The sequence below is a fragment of the Daucus carota genome, chromosome 8, assembly GCF_001625215.2.
Source record: "Daucus carota subsp. sativus chromosome 8, DH1 v3.0, whole genome shotgun sequence".
Taxonomy (NCBI): Eukaryota; Viridiplantae; Streptophyta; class Magnoliopsida; order Apiales; family Apiaceae; genus Daucus; species Daucus carota.
Window position 1 is genome coordinate 3,720,857 of NC_030388.2, and position 14,317 is coordinate 3,735,173.

The 14,317-nt window shown below is 36.9% G+C and overlaps 2 protein-coding genes and 1 long non-coding RNA gene across 3 annotated transcripts; 1 reads left to right on the forward strand and 2 right to left on the reverse strand.

Moving 5' to 3' along the window:
• The first annotated feature begins 4,792 nt into the window (after nt 1–4,792).
• LOC108197259 (uncharacterized) lies at nt 4,793–13,709 on the forward strand. Its single transcript, XM_017364831.2, has 2 exons — nt 4,793–5,797; nt 12,721–13,709. Exons 1-2 carry the CDS (start codon nt 5,214–5,216, stop codon nt 13,385–13,387), a joined length of 1,251 nt encoding a protein of 416 aa, XP_017220320.1. The 5' UTR covers nt 4,793–5,213; the 3' UTR covers nt 13,388–13,709.
• Nucleotides 7,358–8,897, reverse strand: LOC135148379 (uncharacterized). Its single transcript, XM_064083429.1, has 5 exons — nt 8,845–8,897; nt 8,441–8,644; nt 8,268–8,360; nt 8,070–8,186; nt 7,358–7,970 (listed from the first exon to the last, which is right to left on the reverse strand). Exons 1-5 carry the CDS (start codon nt 8,860–8,862, stop codon nt 7,593–7,595), a joined length of 810 nt encoding a protein of 269 aa, XP_063939499.1. The 5' UTR covers nt 8,863–8,897; the 3' UTR covers nt 7,358–7,592.
• Nucleotides 8,922–12,305, reverse strand: LOC135148380 (uncharacterized). The gene is made up of 4 exons (XR_010286526.1): nt 11,416–12,305; nt 11,263–11,338; nt 9,326–9,447; nt 8,922–9,237 (listed from the first exon to the last, which is right to left on the reverse strand). It is a non-coding gene; the product is annotated as an uncharacterized LOC135148380 (long non-coding RNA).
• Nucleotides 13,710–14,317: the final 608 nt, after the last annotated feature.

The window sequence follows — 14,317 nt, forward strand, 5'->3', positions numbered from 1 at the left end:
ACAGAAATTTCAGGAGATACCTGAGATGGAGATTCCTCGACAGTGTCAGCCATTAATGCAAATGCATAATTGCTCTGGACAGGTTCATCATCAGAATCTGTGTCATCCCAGCTTTTTCCCTCAGCAATGTAAGCCCTTCCTTTGTGCTTGGCCACCATTGCTTCCAACTTAGCCTTTAGCTTCTCATTCTCTTTCTTCAGATCCTCATAAGAATTCTTCTTATCATATGAGTTGCTTCTGACAGGAGCTGCTTTGGGTTTCCTGCACTCTGTTGCAAAGTGCCCCAAGTCATTGCAGTTGTAGCATCTGACCTTGCTCTTGTCATACATGTTTGGTTTGAAACTGCCAGTACTCTTTTACCCTGAGCCTGAGTGTCCTCCTTTACCCTGAAACTTGTTCCCTGAAGCTTTCTTGTACCGGGGGTTCTTTCTGAACTTGATATGCTTAAACCTTGCAGCCATATAAGCCATTGACTTATCTTCCAGCTGCTCCAGCTCTTCTTGAGTGTAGAATTCATCCTCCGGTTCTTCAGAAACTTCATCAACTTCAGCTTCTACAATCTCAGTAATGGTAGAAGGATAGTCAGCTTTGATGGATGAACAATCACTCTGAGCAACAGTGTGATCATTGATACCATATTCAACTAATTGTTGATAACCAAAGTATGGTTGATCAGCAATCAGTGCAGTGGTCTTCTGTAAGGCCATACTCTTGGATTCTGTTGATCCACCACCATATATAATCTTTCTCTGTTCAAGTTCCATCTCAAACGTCTTCAGTTTTCCAAACAGCTTTTCCAAAGTCATAGTCCTGAAGTCGCTTCTTTCCCGGATGGTCTCTGTCTTAACAACTAGATGGGGTGGCATCACAAATGAGAACTTTCTGTTTATCTCTTTCTGTGGATAAATCTTTCCATGCAGGGTGAGTTCATTCAACAACAGCATGAATCTCTCATAGATTTGAGAAATGTTCTCTCCAGGTATTGCCTGAAATGCTTCATATCTGGCAATTAGCATATCGTATCTGTTTTCCCTGACTTCTTCAGATCCCTCCATCAATGCCTCAATAGTGTCCCACATCTGCTTTGAAGTTTTCAGACTTAGTATCAGATGTGTCATTGTCTTGGTCATTGATTCAACAATTATGAGTTGCAGATTATGATCCTGTGCAACATATTCCTTGTCAGTGTCAGTGTATTCACTTTTCTCTTTGGGAACAGACTTCTGTGGAATACGAACACCATTTTCAACAGATTCAGGAATAATCTTCATAGGCACAAATGGACCATTTTCCAGAATCCCAATGAACATGGGATTAGCAACTCTGATGTACAGCAACATCTTCATCTTCCAGTTGTTGTAGTCATCCTTGTCAAATGGAGGTACTTTGATTCCTAACTTGTGTGTCGACATTGTTATCAGATAAAATTACGATTGTACGGACAGCTAGCTTTTCAGATTGGTTACGGATCTCAGATCTGTATATCGATCAGCTAAGCTCTGATACCAATTGTTAGGTCCAATCAGACGTAGAAGGGGGGGGGGTTGAATACGTCGTACCAATTTCTTCGATTTAATTTAATTGCGGATAATCTTGTTTCAGTCCATGTTAAATCAATCGTAAATAAATAACTCCAGCAAGTCGGGGAATATTCTTGTATTAGAAATAATCCTCGGGTGCTACAAATTCCAACACAAGTGTCGGCTGCAGAGACTACAAACACTCTATTACAAACTCTCGATAAATACGATCTTCTAATTTAACTCTCGAGAATGTGTATAGTGTGTGCACTTACAAAGTGTGTAGTTGTTTTCAAATGAAAACATCAACCTCTATTTATAGGCTTTCCAACAACTAACCATGGTTAACGAGTTCGTCCTGGACGACTTGAGTTCGTTCGGGACGGATTCGTTTTACAAAAATAAAACTAACTCAAGTGTATATCAGGGGTGGCGCAACTTTCATATACATGTATATATATATATATAAATGTTGCGCCTCAATTGTATACACACACTACTGTAGTCAAACTTGGCGCCCCTGGTCAAAGATGGCGCCACTACAGTGTTTCCCTGTGAGGTTAACTTGGAAGAATTCCAAGTCCATCATCCTTGCGCTTGTATGATTCATTTGAGCGCAAACTTTGACTTTAGTCAAAGTTCGCGCCTCACTTGAATTTACACTGTATGTGTAACTTAGAATATTTCTAAGTGAGAGGTCAAACATTGCGCAGGTCAAACCTTGCGCCCCTTCACAGTAGTATCTGTATGCAGTGTATGTACTTAGAGAAAAATCTAAGTACTGGAAGGTTATTGAGGCGCAAACTTTGACTTTAGTCAAAGTTTGCGCTTCACAGAGTTGGCTCCTTCCCTGTAGTGTACTTGGTTATTTTTCCTTGTACTCCCATTTGCACAATTATATATATATATACTTATATTATTAATTGTGTTAAGTTAATTACTTGAATTATTCAAATTCATGTAATTCACAATTAATATATATATATATATATATATAATGAATTCTTTGGCAATATATTCTGGAGAACTCGATTGACTTGATCAATTAATTCGTTGATCGAATCCACTGAATACTTTTGTACGTCCTGACGTCCTGTGCACTGGTCTGGTTCACGAACGACTCGAACTGAAATTATTCTTTGAATCCTTTGCTTGATAATATACTTGATCAGTCATTCCGGGTTAGATGTTGCTACGATAAATTTGATTATAAATAATCAAATTAAATATACTGGAATCTTCTGGTCTTTGATACTTGATCTTCAGGCAATCTTGATAGCAGACACATTGAACTTCATTCTTCACTGAGGCTTGAACATATAAATGAACTTCTTTCAGTGGACGGATGCTCGTCTCAGATATCTTGATTGTCTTTGTCTGTTCGTATCGAATCTCCAACCTGTAGATTCCTGTATTATACTTACGTATTGTTTCCTGTCTTTTGTTGTGTTGAGTTATCGTAATTACAGTTACGTTACATTATGCTTTACAGTACTTTTTGAAGACTTTTTATTTGAATTTTATAATTAGTTAATAGGATAATTATATTGACTTGATATCATCTAATTTCTTGTTGAAATATGTATGCTTTAGTTTTTATTATGTATTAAATTTTTTTAGATGAAAGTATGTAACGTTTCCTATATCCTCATGTATGGAAACAGGAGTAACCGAACATACTGTACATGTTTATGAAAATTTTATATATATTTTTTAAAATTATTATGGACAAAAGTAGAAAAACCGAAAAAAACCGCAACCGACTAATGGTTAACCGCAACCGAAAAACCGTTTTAATTGGTATGGTTACGATTAATGATAATTAACCGAACCGAACCGCATTTAACAAACGGTTAATGGCCGGAACCGCACCAAACCGCATCATGCACACCCCTACAACAGTGCATAATGCATTGCATGGGGTGCGAAAGATAATGATAAGAAAATAATACAAGGAAACGCTGTCATGTATGGCCTTCATCCATGCATCTCCATGTCTCATGTTTTGCTACCTCCGCACAATATCTATTGAAAATAAAACACAGATAGCCTGTGGCCCCGACCTTCTTGCTTATTCTTTCCCTTCTCTTGCTGCCAATAACATCTTTATTTATTTATATCCGAAAGGATATCTTAATATTGTGAGTATTATTGAACGTGATGTCACATCTAACTAGAGACTTTCAGATATTATAATACTTATATTTTAATTCCAAATTATAGATTGTTTAGTTCGGTGATTTCTTTTTAATTGCATCATATACTTTAAATAGCTTGACTTATCGGTGACTAAATTTTCTGTTATACACAAGTTAAATTTATCTTCTGATTTTATTTATTTAATTAGTTTTTTTGTTGCCTGATAACAGAGTATTGTGATTTGACCCGGTTTTTCTGAGGTATATTTTTCTTTATTTTAGTTAAATGTCAAATTCAGTCTTCCGATTCGGGTTTGGATAGAGAAAAGATTTTAAGAGATCTGAAATAAAAATATAAATGTATTTAATGCCCTGAATATGTACTTTTAAATCAATAAAACAAATACAAAATTATATATTATATGAAATTTAAATTTTAAAACCGATTTTTCTAATTTATCTATAGTGAGCATAAATTTTCAACCTATCTGGCTCTGCTGAGTGCTGCTGACTGGTTGATACGTGCTGACAGACGAAACTGAGCTGTTTGTAGGCTTGGAATGTTTTCACTTTTAGCGGGTCCCCAACCACCAAGTTCTTACTTTATGGTGAGAAATATTTCTGTGTGGTTTTATATTAATAAATTTAAAATTATTATTTCATTTTAGTTTTGCAGTTGAATAATGCTATTTTTAAAAGCTATATTTTTCAGTTTTGAGAATCCAGCTGTCTGTTAAGGTTTGAGAATGTTGATCTGAAAATGAATTTTAATAGTATAGTAATAAAAAAAATTGAAATTTATCACTACACTTTTTCGATATAAAAGTACATTTTTAGATAAATATTTCTTTTTTAGCACGATAAAATGTAGAAAATGATTTGAGAATATCGCGTGCTGCAAAAAATATCCTCAAATAGTTAAACAATCCATACATGAGATTCTTATTCTACTTAAATAATAAACAGAAAGAATCGAAGATTCAGAAAAGTATAGGTATAAAATAAACACTCCGGAACGGTTGAATGCTTGTAATATGACCGAGTATTAGAATAAACAAAAAAGTAAGAAGTGGTTAGCTGTAGTGTAATTGACCTTATTACATCAAAGCCGACACTAATCATCCACCCATTTCTTACAACCTCTCTCTATTTATATGCACTCATCTTTCTTTATCTTCTCTCTGTTACCACCCTCTCTCTCTCTCCCGTTCCATCTCTCTCTCTCTCACTGTCTCTCCCGCTCCATCTCTCTCTCGCCCGCTTCATCTCTCTCCCTCTCTCTCGCTCCATCTCTCTCTCTCTCTCCCTCTCTCTCCCGCTCCATCTCTCTCTCGCCCGCTTCATCTCTCTCCCTCTCTCTCGCTCCATCTCTCTCTCTCTCCCTCTCTCTCCCGCTCCATCTCTCTCTCGCCCGCTTCATCTCTCTCCCTCTCTCTCTCCCTCTCCCTCTCTCTCCCGCTCCATCTCTCTCTCCCGTTCCATCTCTCTCTCTCTCCCTCCCTCAGTCTCTCACCCTTTCCATCTCCATCTCTCTCCCGCTCCATCTCTCTCTCTCATGGATCCATGTCCATTCGTCCGCTTAATAGTAGAATCACTCTCCCTCAAACTTCCCCTCGCCACCAAACATGCAGGCTCAGGCATCCACCCCTCCACCACCCCATGCTTCGGCAAGCTCAAAATCAACTCCTTCCCATCCCAAACATCTCTCATCCCCCTCTCCGACACTTCATCTCTCCACTCTCCCGCTTCATTCCCTGGATTCCACCTCGACCAACCCACATTCCATCGTTTTTCCAACAAGCCCATCACACTAAAAGTCTCCGTTTACACCGGCCGAATGGGCAGCTCTTGTGGCCTTGCTAGCGGAAAATTACTAGGAAGCGTCACTGTTTCTGTTACCCTTAATGATGCTGTCTTGAGGCCAGTTGTGTTTCAGAATGGTTGGATGAAACTTGGGAGTGATCTCGGGAATTCTTCTGCCAAGTTGCATTTGATTGTTAGGACCGAACCTGACCCGAGATTCGTGTTTCAGTTCGGAGGTGAGCCCGAATGTAGCCCCGTGGTTTTTCAGATTCAGGGAAATATAAGACAGCCTGTTTTTAGCTGCAAGTTCAGTGCTGACCGAAACTCGAGATCACGGTTAGTATTTTTTACCCCGTCTTATATACCTTACAAATTAGTATCTGTTCTAATAAATCTCACGGTGTTCAAACTAGGACGTGCGATGACATAAGATAAGCCTTACCACGTATTTCGTATGTTGAAGAAATTTAGACAATGGGGGTGTTGCCCGGGCTTAAAAGCCCGGGTTTATAAGTTAGAAGCATTTATTCGATTTGTGTAAAAAGTCAAGAATTACTTATAACAAGTTCAGAATCCTAAGTTTTGTTTTATAATTTCTATTTCTTTCCCAAATACTTTAATCACTTATAAGTCTTATCTTGTTTTTAACTTCTGCTTCACTTCTTTACTTTGAGCAAGAAGCGTTTATTTTAGGCTCACCCAAACGGTCCCAATGTTAAAACATCTGAGGTTTAATTGTTTAAATGAGCCGAATCGCCTGTGTGTAACTCTGAGGACCACTTGTTACTGCAGAATTTACATCTAATCTTATATATTTTCGTCTGTATTGATCGAGGTAGCTTGACTTGTGGCTGATGTAAATTTTACGCAATCTGAGCCACCCATCATGTGAATGACACTCGTTTACAGTTCATCTATATATCGTATTCTATGACAACTAGTAAAAATCATGTGTAGAAACTAGGAAGTATCAGAAATATCAGAAGTTCAGAACTAGTTACTGCTAGTTTCATGTATTAATAAATCATATGATAACCGTCCTCTGCTGCTTAAGTTTCTCCGAGAAAACATTGCCCTTTGCATTTGCTAGTTTGACTATAAAAAAACTCTGTTTTATCCGTAACTCATGGAACCCTCTTCCCGGTTAATAACATGAGAAAAGTTCGAGTACCATTATGGGCACGAAGAAAGTATCAATTTTACGATTTTGTCTGTTTATCTTGTTTTAATCCGGTTTCACTATAAGCTCTGAAGGGCTAATAAGAAATTTTCATATAACATCAGTTTCAACCGGCATATGGCTCACTGCTTTGATGACCAGGGGAAGCTGTCCCTTGCAATAAATTCATTTATCCTATATAATTATGGGCGGGTCTGGATTCCTGACAAACACATGTTGCTGGCATACATTAACAAGCACTACACCATAAAAGGCCTTATCTAACATAAAAAAATTGTTGCAGAATGGGGTCAATATGTTGCTAAAGGCCCATAAAAGGGCTAAGGCAACATTTATTTTATGATAGGATTTTTGCCGTTGCCTTAGGGGGTCTAAGGCAACATATCGTTTGCCTACAGCAACAACCGAGATATGTTAGCAAAGAGTGTTTAATCTAACATTTTATTCTCCTACTCCAACAAAAAATTATGTTACCTTAGAGTAATTTTATTTTTTTAAAAAAGTGGGGCCCACGTGGGGGCCATTGTGGGGCCCACGTGGGGGCCACTGTGGGGCCCACGTGGGGGCCATCAAGTTGCCAGGTGGCAGCAGCTAAATTGGCAACATATTTTTCCTATACTGCAACAGTTTTGAAATACAAGTTTTGCAACATTTAAATAGGCTACTGCAACATTTTATCCAAAAAAATTTGCAATTCTACTGTTAAAATACAATACTTCCCAAAATTTGTCCATCATTTCAACAAACCATTGTAAACATACAAAAACCAACATCAAATCCAATTTACTCCAACATCAAATCCACAGCTAAACCAACATAATATCCAGAATCGACCAACTACCAGCAAACTAACAGTTTAATAACAAAAAGTCTAGATATATAACCCCATACTATTAGCTAGTCAAAATAACTTCAAAGAACCAAAGTCTAAACAACCATACTATTAGCAAACTAGAAGCTGGTGCCTTTAGTCATTGGTGTGCCATCGTCATTGTCACTGGCCACATGTGCACACAGCTCTGTAACATCAATTGTGAACGGGTTTGCTTCACCAAGTTTCTTAAGGACCGATGCCAAATTTTGTTGCACCTTCCTGTTTACCTGCTCATCTACCTCTTCTTGGATTTTCTTCACTTTTTCCTCGACTTCAGCAGCAAGGCCTTCCTTAATTTTTGTTGTCAATTCTTTGACATATGTATCCGTTGGAGCAGCAGCTGATAGTTTTTGCGGCTTCTTGCATCTCCCTAAGAGCCAAGTCGGGCCATGCTCTTTATCCAAAAGCATTTCATCAGCAGCCTCCCCGGAATTGATTTTTTTGTTAATTTTATCCTACAAAAGTACAATAACATGAACATAAACGAGCAAATGCAAAACAGAGAAAACTGAAAGGGCAAATATTATGTGTAACTGATTAAGTTAAATACTTACAATTTTCTTTTTCATTGTTTTAGTACTGGTCTTGTACTCGCGTCCTGCATCACGAGTCCGAGTTTTCACAAAAACCTCTGCATCACATGGTTCAGACTCATCTGGGGCATTCTTTTTCTACAAAAATAGATTATACGAGACATAAATTATCGAACAAGAAAGCCAGAAATCATTAATTTAAATTAGATGACCATATACCATTTTGTGTCGAAGCTGTGCGATACTTTTAGGACCAAGAGTGTGAGTCTCGGTATATGACTTGCGGCTATTTGAATTTTTCCTGGCTTTATCCTACAAAAAATTAAACGAAAGTTGAGCAACTTATACTATGTTCCCAAGACAATATTTAGTGCCTAAAATCACAAGTATACCTGAATACTTTCATCATTCCAATATTCCAACAGCAATTTGAACCTCTCAAGTGGAATATCATCAGGCCTATTTTGTAGCCTAATTTCATCAGTTTCAAAAGCTGTATAATGCGCTGCCTTAGTTCGACACTTATACCCCCTCCAGGATGCATGAATTGTCTCAATTGCCCAACTTTCCAGTTCATCGGGAATAATATAGCGGGCCTTGCAAATATTAATAAGAATTACTTTATCGAACTACTCATATAATTCACATTCTCTAATTAAATTTATCATCACCTAACATTTCTATAAGCCAATCAAAATGAAAATTAACTAATTGATGTTCCTAATTCATACTGCTTTGAATTATGCATTACTAATAAAAAGAACAAGAAAATATTGATATATTCAACAATAATTACCTTGACATAATTCCACATAGTTTCCTTCAAATTTTTAGGAACTTTGCGCCAAGTTACAGGCATAGATTCTTGAACAACCTTTTTACTTGCATCTGCAAGAGCTTTTTTCTTTTCAACTCTTTCTTTTTCGAGCTTTTCTTTTTCTTCTTTTTCCTTTTTAGCTTCCTCTTGTTGGCGTTTCCGGAGAGCCAAAAAAGCAGTCATTGAACCATTTCCATCATCTGCTTGGGGTATCTCAATTAATGGATTTGCAACTGTTGTTGGTTGTACCGAATGATGCGTCGGTTCCTTATCGCTTCCATCCTCAGTTGTCTTGCTTCCAACATTGGCTCGAGAACGTGTTGTTGGTCCACGTCCCATGACAAGCTTTTTTTTACTTTCTTTCTTCTTTCCCTGCAAAATACAGGGGCATATATCCCAAATAATTAATTTATAATTATAATGCTTGAAACCATAAAATTCGACTCTAAAAAATACAGACCTTTGGTGGAGACACTGATCCAGCAGCATCGCTACCATCATCCTGTGCTGGATCATAATCTTCACTCCCATCCCGCGTCTTTTCTTTTTGTTTGTCCTTCGATTCAGCTTTTTTAAGTCCAGCTAATAGCACAGGTAAATTCAGAGCATAATATACTTAATTATGCGGATATACTTAATTAAGAATTGAAACACAAGTTTATAATGGAAACAGTACTTAAACACAAATGTATCACTAGATCAAATTACAAAAGAGGGTGCACCAAGGATTTAAATATTTAGACATCTTAAGATATTAACTTTAAGTTAACAAAACAATTTCATTTAGAATTCTAGACAGCTTCTTTGACTCTATCCGGATCTATGAGAATTTGTTGAGCTGGAACATCTTCCCGACACCAACTGGAATCTATGACCTGATTGTCCACTTCTGGAACAAGGGGAATAGTATGCACCATTGGCTCTTCATTTTCATGACCTTCATTGGCATCATCTTTTTCGATATCACAACAGTCCCTAGGCACTTTTTTGATGACATTATATATCATCTTTTCAGTGGGATCTTCTACGTAGAAAGTCCCAAATCCAGACTCCGTGATTCCGTGAACACAATTTAAGGAATAAAGTCGGATAATAAAACTTAATCTTGAATATTTTTTGGAGCCTGGATATAAGGGTTGCTTTCCCTCTTCAAGATGGGCATAAAATTTTTTAGCATCGACATTTGGTCCATTAGGCTGATGAAACATCTCATCTAGGTTATCTTCGAAATTTAAATTATTCTCTTTATCCCCTAAATCAAGATCCTCGTCGTTAACTGGCTGGAGAGGAATCTGTGCAATTCCCACAATCCATTCAGAGCACAAAGGCGAATGGCCATTGCAGATGAGATGATCGTATATAAGGTCCTGACTATGCCACTTTATGTTTTTACATATTCTACAGGGGCATGTCATTTCATCACCTACGGCTACGTTAGGGAATGCATTCCGAATAAAGGATTTTATTCCTCTGATGTACTCGACACTATACTTTGGAAGGTTTATCCAAGTATTATCCACATCGTCCATGGCTACAATTAAGACAATTCAGTTTATTTATTATTTAGGTCACATAAACAAACGATTTCAATGCCTTTCCTAGACAAGACCATTATTTTACTTTATATATTGAAGATCATATATGGATTATACTTAAAATAAAACATTCAAAACCTATATGTTTATTATGGTAACCTATACAGGGGTTAACATATCTGCCATGTACTACCTCATCCCAGGGGTTAAGATAAACAGAATATACATATATGTCATAATTTATAGTTTCACTTTCAAATATAAGACCAAACACATGCATATTATTAATCATACAAATCATTAACAACAATATTCTTTTAATCAGGTAAGTCATACATAGAAATTTATCGCAATTCCCTTAAGTTATATATAGAGTATACATAGAGTTTATGAGCCAAGATAATATGTTATGGCATCTAACCAACTAGCTCACAATATCTACAATGGAATCTTACATGTATGGCAGCAGAGCACAAAAATATACAAATGTTCAACAGAGAATCAACACCAGCTACTCTTAATTGTCAAATTTTTTAAGTTATAAACAGAGCATACATATAGAAACCACAAAACAGAGTCATAACTGGTCACCAGAACAACCTATTTCAAGCATAAATATTTAATAACAAGTCCTGGACACATACACTTACCACAAAATATAAATCAAATGTTAACTAGTAACAAATATTAACTACAAAATGCAACAAATAACAAATGCCACAAAATGAAAACAACAAAGATTCATAAAATGCAATTCCAAACCCCTAATAAAAACAAAAATCAGATAACTTCCCTAATAAAAACAAATAACAACAAAAACAAACCCAAAAACTCAAAAATGTTGAAGCAGAGAGGGAGATACCTGTAGCAAAATCTTTAAACTGAAACCCTAATTTTAAATCCTTTAAATGAAATCCTTAAAATCAACCGAAGAAGCCCTGAAAATAGAAAATAAAGTTAGATTAACAGCCCCCACTATATACAAATGAAAAAAATTAAATCAAAGCCACCATACCTAATTCCAAATGCAAAGCCTCCGCTGAAAATACCTGAAATCAAAGATAAAGTACGATTAGATGTAGTTTAAAAGAAGAAAGACCTGTAAATGGAAGAAAATAAAGAAATGAAGCCCTGATTTAAAGAGAGAAACCCCTAGTTAGGAGTATCAAAGCATCGAGCCCTCAAACCATGCCCTAACTTGAAATCCAAACCTGAGATGAGAGAGATGTGCTGATGAGAGACCAGAGAGACCAGAGCGACGAGAGAGACACGGTGAAAAGAGAGAGAGGCGACTGTGGGGGTGAAAAGAGAGAGAGAGAGACGAGATGTGGGGGTGAAGAGCGAGAGAGGACTGTGTGGAAAATGAGAGATGACTGAGTGTGAGTGGAAAAGGAAGTGAAAAAATGGGGCGGGGTGTTAGTGAAACAAAGTCCCGCTGCTTGTCTGATTTCACCGGGAACCACGCCCGCTTGTTCAAATAAACATATATACATATATTTAGTTTATATTTTATTTTTTTGTTTACATTTTATTTTACTTTTTAAATAAATAAACATATATTTATTATTTAAAATAAAATCATTCACCTATTAAATTATTTAATATTTTATATAATTTTTTATATTTTTAGTTTATATTATTACATAACTTCTATTTTTATTTTTAATACAAGTAATTACTTTTTTCTTTAATTTTAAGTTAAAATATTATTTTCACATTTTAATAGCTTAAGCTAACATATTTGTCTCCATGTTGCACCCTTAAACACTTTCTAACAAAGGCAACATCCCCTTTTTGGCTAAGCTAACATGAAAAATATTATGTTGCGGAAGGGTGAAAGTAGTGTAGCTAAGGTAACATTTTTTAGCAACATTTACAAAGGTCGCGTTGCGATAGGCCTTTTATGGCGTAGTGAAGCTTGTTTAGTCGTTTTGATATGTGACCGCATGTGACTCCACTTGTTACTGCACTTAGTAATCGCAGTATGATATGCTGTAACATACGTCTGTTGTGGACTTGACCCCTATAATTATATGACGGATAAAATTCTTATGTCTTGCTACATGGTTCAAATCATAGAAAGTTCTGTTACGTGCCAACCGTTTGGACAACTACCTTTTGATTCCTCTCCCATGTGCAAAGATTTGGCTGCTATCTTATGCTCTATATTGTATTAAAATCATGTCGAACATGTATTTATTCCATTGCAATAGTAATCTCCTGTAGTTTACTCTGCCGACTGATTGTTGCATTGAATTATTTAAATTGGGATGAAATGACATTAATTTCTTACTAGAAATCATGAATTTTGTGGAACCAGGTCACTGCCGTCCAATTTCACCACCAACACGAGAGTATGGATGCGAACATTCTCAGGAGACAGAGAAAAGCCAGGACGCGAAAGGAAGGGGTGGATGATAACGATCCACGACCTTTCAGGCTCATCAGTTGCAGCTGCTTCAATGATCACTCCATTTGTTCCCTCCCCAGGGTCTGATCGTGTCTCACGGTCTAACCCTGGTGCATGGCTCATCCTTAAGCCTCATGGAGTTTCAATGAAGCCGTGGGGGCGTTTGGAGGCTTGGAGGGAAAGGGGACCGATTGATGGACTAGGCTACAAGTTTGAGCTGGTCACTAGCACTGGTATAGCCAGTGGCATTCCCATTGCTCAAGGCACCATTAGCTTGAAAAATGGGGGACAATTTTGCATCGACACCAATAGTAAAGATAATAATGCTGCATCCGCGTCCTCTTTGTTTCCTGATATTAGAGGATTCGTCATGGGATCATCAGTAGAAGGAGAAGGAAAAGTGAGTAAGCCCGTGGTTCAAATTGGAGTGAAACATGTAACCTGCATGACTGATGCTGCTCTCTTCATCGCGCTTTCTGCTGCCATTGATCTTAGCATGGATGCTTGTCGGCTTTTCTCACGGAAGCTAAGGAAGGAGTTTTGGCTCAATGATCATGATACATTTTCTTACAACTAATCGAGCTGCCAGTATTATCATTAATTTAAATTCTTGAATTTCTTCCTTCAATTCTTTTATTCCCTCATAGCTGTGACAACCGTGAAGTTAGCTTATTTCTTTGGTTTGAGCATGGATATTACTAAGCGACTGCTTTTGCCTCGACTTATTCTAGATTTTTCATTATATAAACAGTTTTTAGTTTAATTTTCATTTCTTAGAGAACTTAAAGCTTGCAGCTGGTTTGATTACATTGATACTTAGCCACAGGGGATCTGTTTTTCCATTTTCTTATTGTTCGAAAACTAGGTAAGTTATATATGGTTGCTGCAAATTTGTGTCATTTGTTACCCTGCCTTGTTGCGTTACTCTGTTAAGTCAACATTTCTCCTAAAACCTCGAGATGTGATGTTAGATAAATGGCTTATCAGAAAGATATTATTATATCATCAACAATATTGACTTTGATTTCTAACCAGCAATATTAAGTTTTGTGGACTATGCACTATTTAAATTCCTCTCTTTCTTCATATAATTCACGGCTCTCAGGCTGCCAAGCACGCTCTGGCTATGTTTGAAGTTTGGATGTTCAACTTAGTTATATGAAGATTGTAATGAATATTCAACTACAATAATTATTCGACTCGCTCTCTACAGTTTTTCTACACACATCTGTGGTTTCTAACAGAAGAAGAAAAAGGATTTGAAATGGATGAAGCAATCGTGTCAACGGTTGTGGGGAAGCTGAGTGATTTATTGATCGAAGAAGCTGAAATTCTTAATGGGGTATTAGGAGATGAAATTGAACAAGTGGTGACCAAACTAAAGTGGATGCAAACATTCCTACGTGATGCTGATTCCAAAATAACTGAACATAAGATTCGCGTTTTGGTTGCAGAAATACGAGACGTTGCCTATGAGGCTGAACATGTTGAAAGTTTTCTTGTCAAA

What these genes read in the sequence shown, in the direction of transcription:
- LOC108197259 (XM_017364831.2), top strand. Translation starts at nt 5,214, where the DNA reads ATGGATCCATGTCCATTCGTCCGCTTAATAGTAGAATCACTCTCCCTC. An exon ending in GACCGAAACTCGAGATCACG is followed by an intron (nt 5,798 to 12,720) that starts GTTAGTATTTTT and finishes TTGTGGAACCAG; the next exon opens with GTCACTGCCGTCCAATTTCA.
- LOC135148379 (XM_064083429.1), bottom strand. An exon ending in CACAGCTTCGACACAAAATG is followed by an intron (nt 8,187 to 8,267) that starts GTATATGGTCAT and finishes CTATTTTTGTAG; the next exon opens with AAAAAGAATGCCCCAGATGA. An exon ending in AAACAATGAAAAAGAAAATT is followed by an intron (nt 7,971 to 8,069) that starts GTAAGTATTTAA and finishes GTACTTTTGTAG; the next exon opens with GATAAAATTAACAAAAAAAT.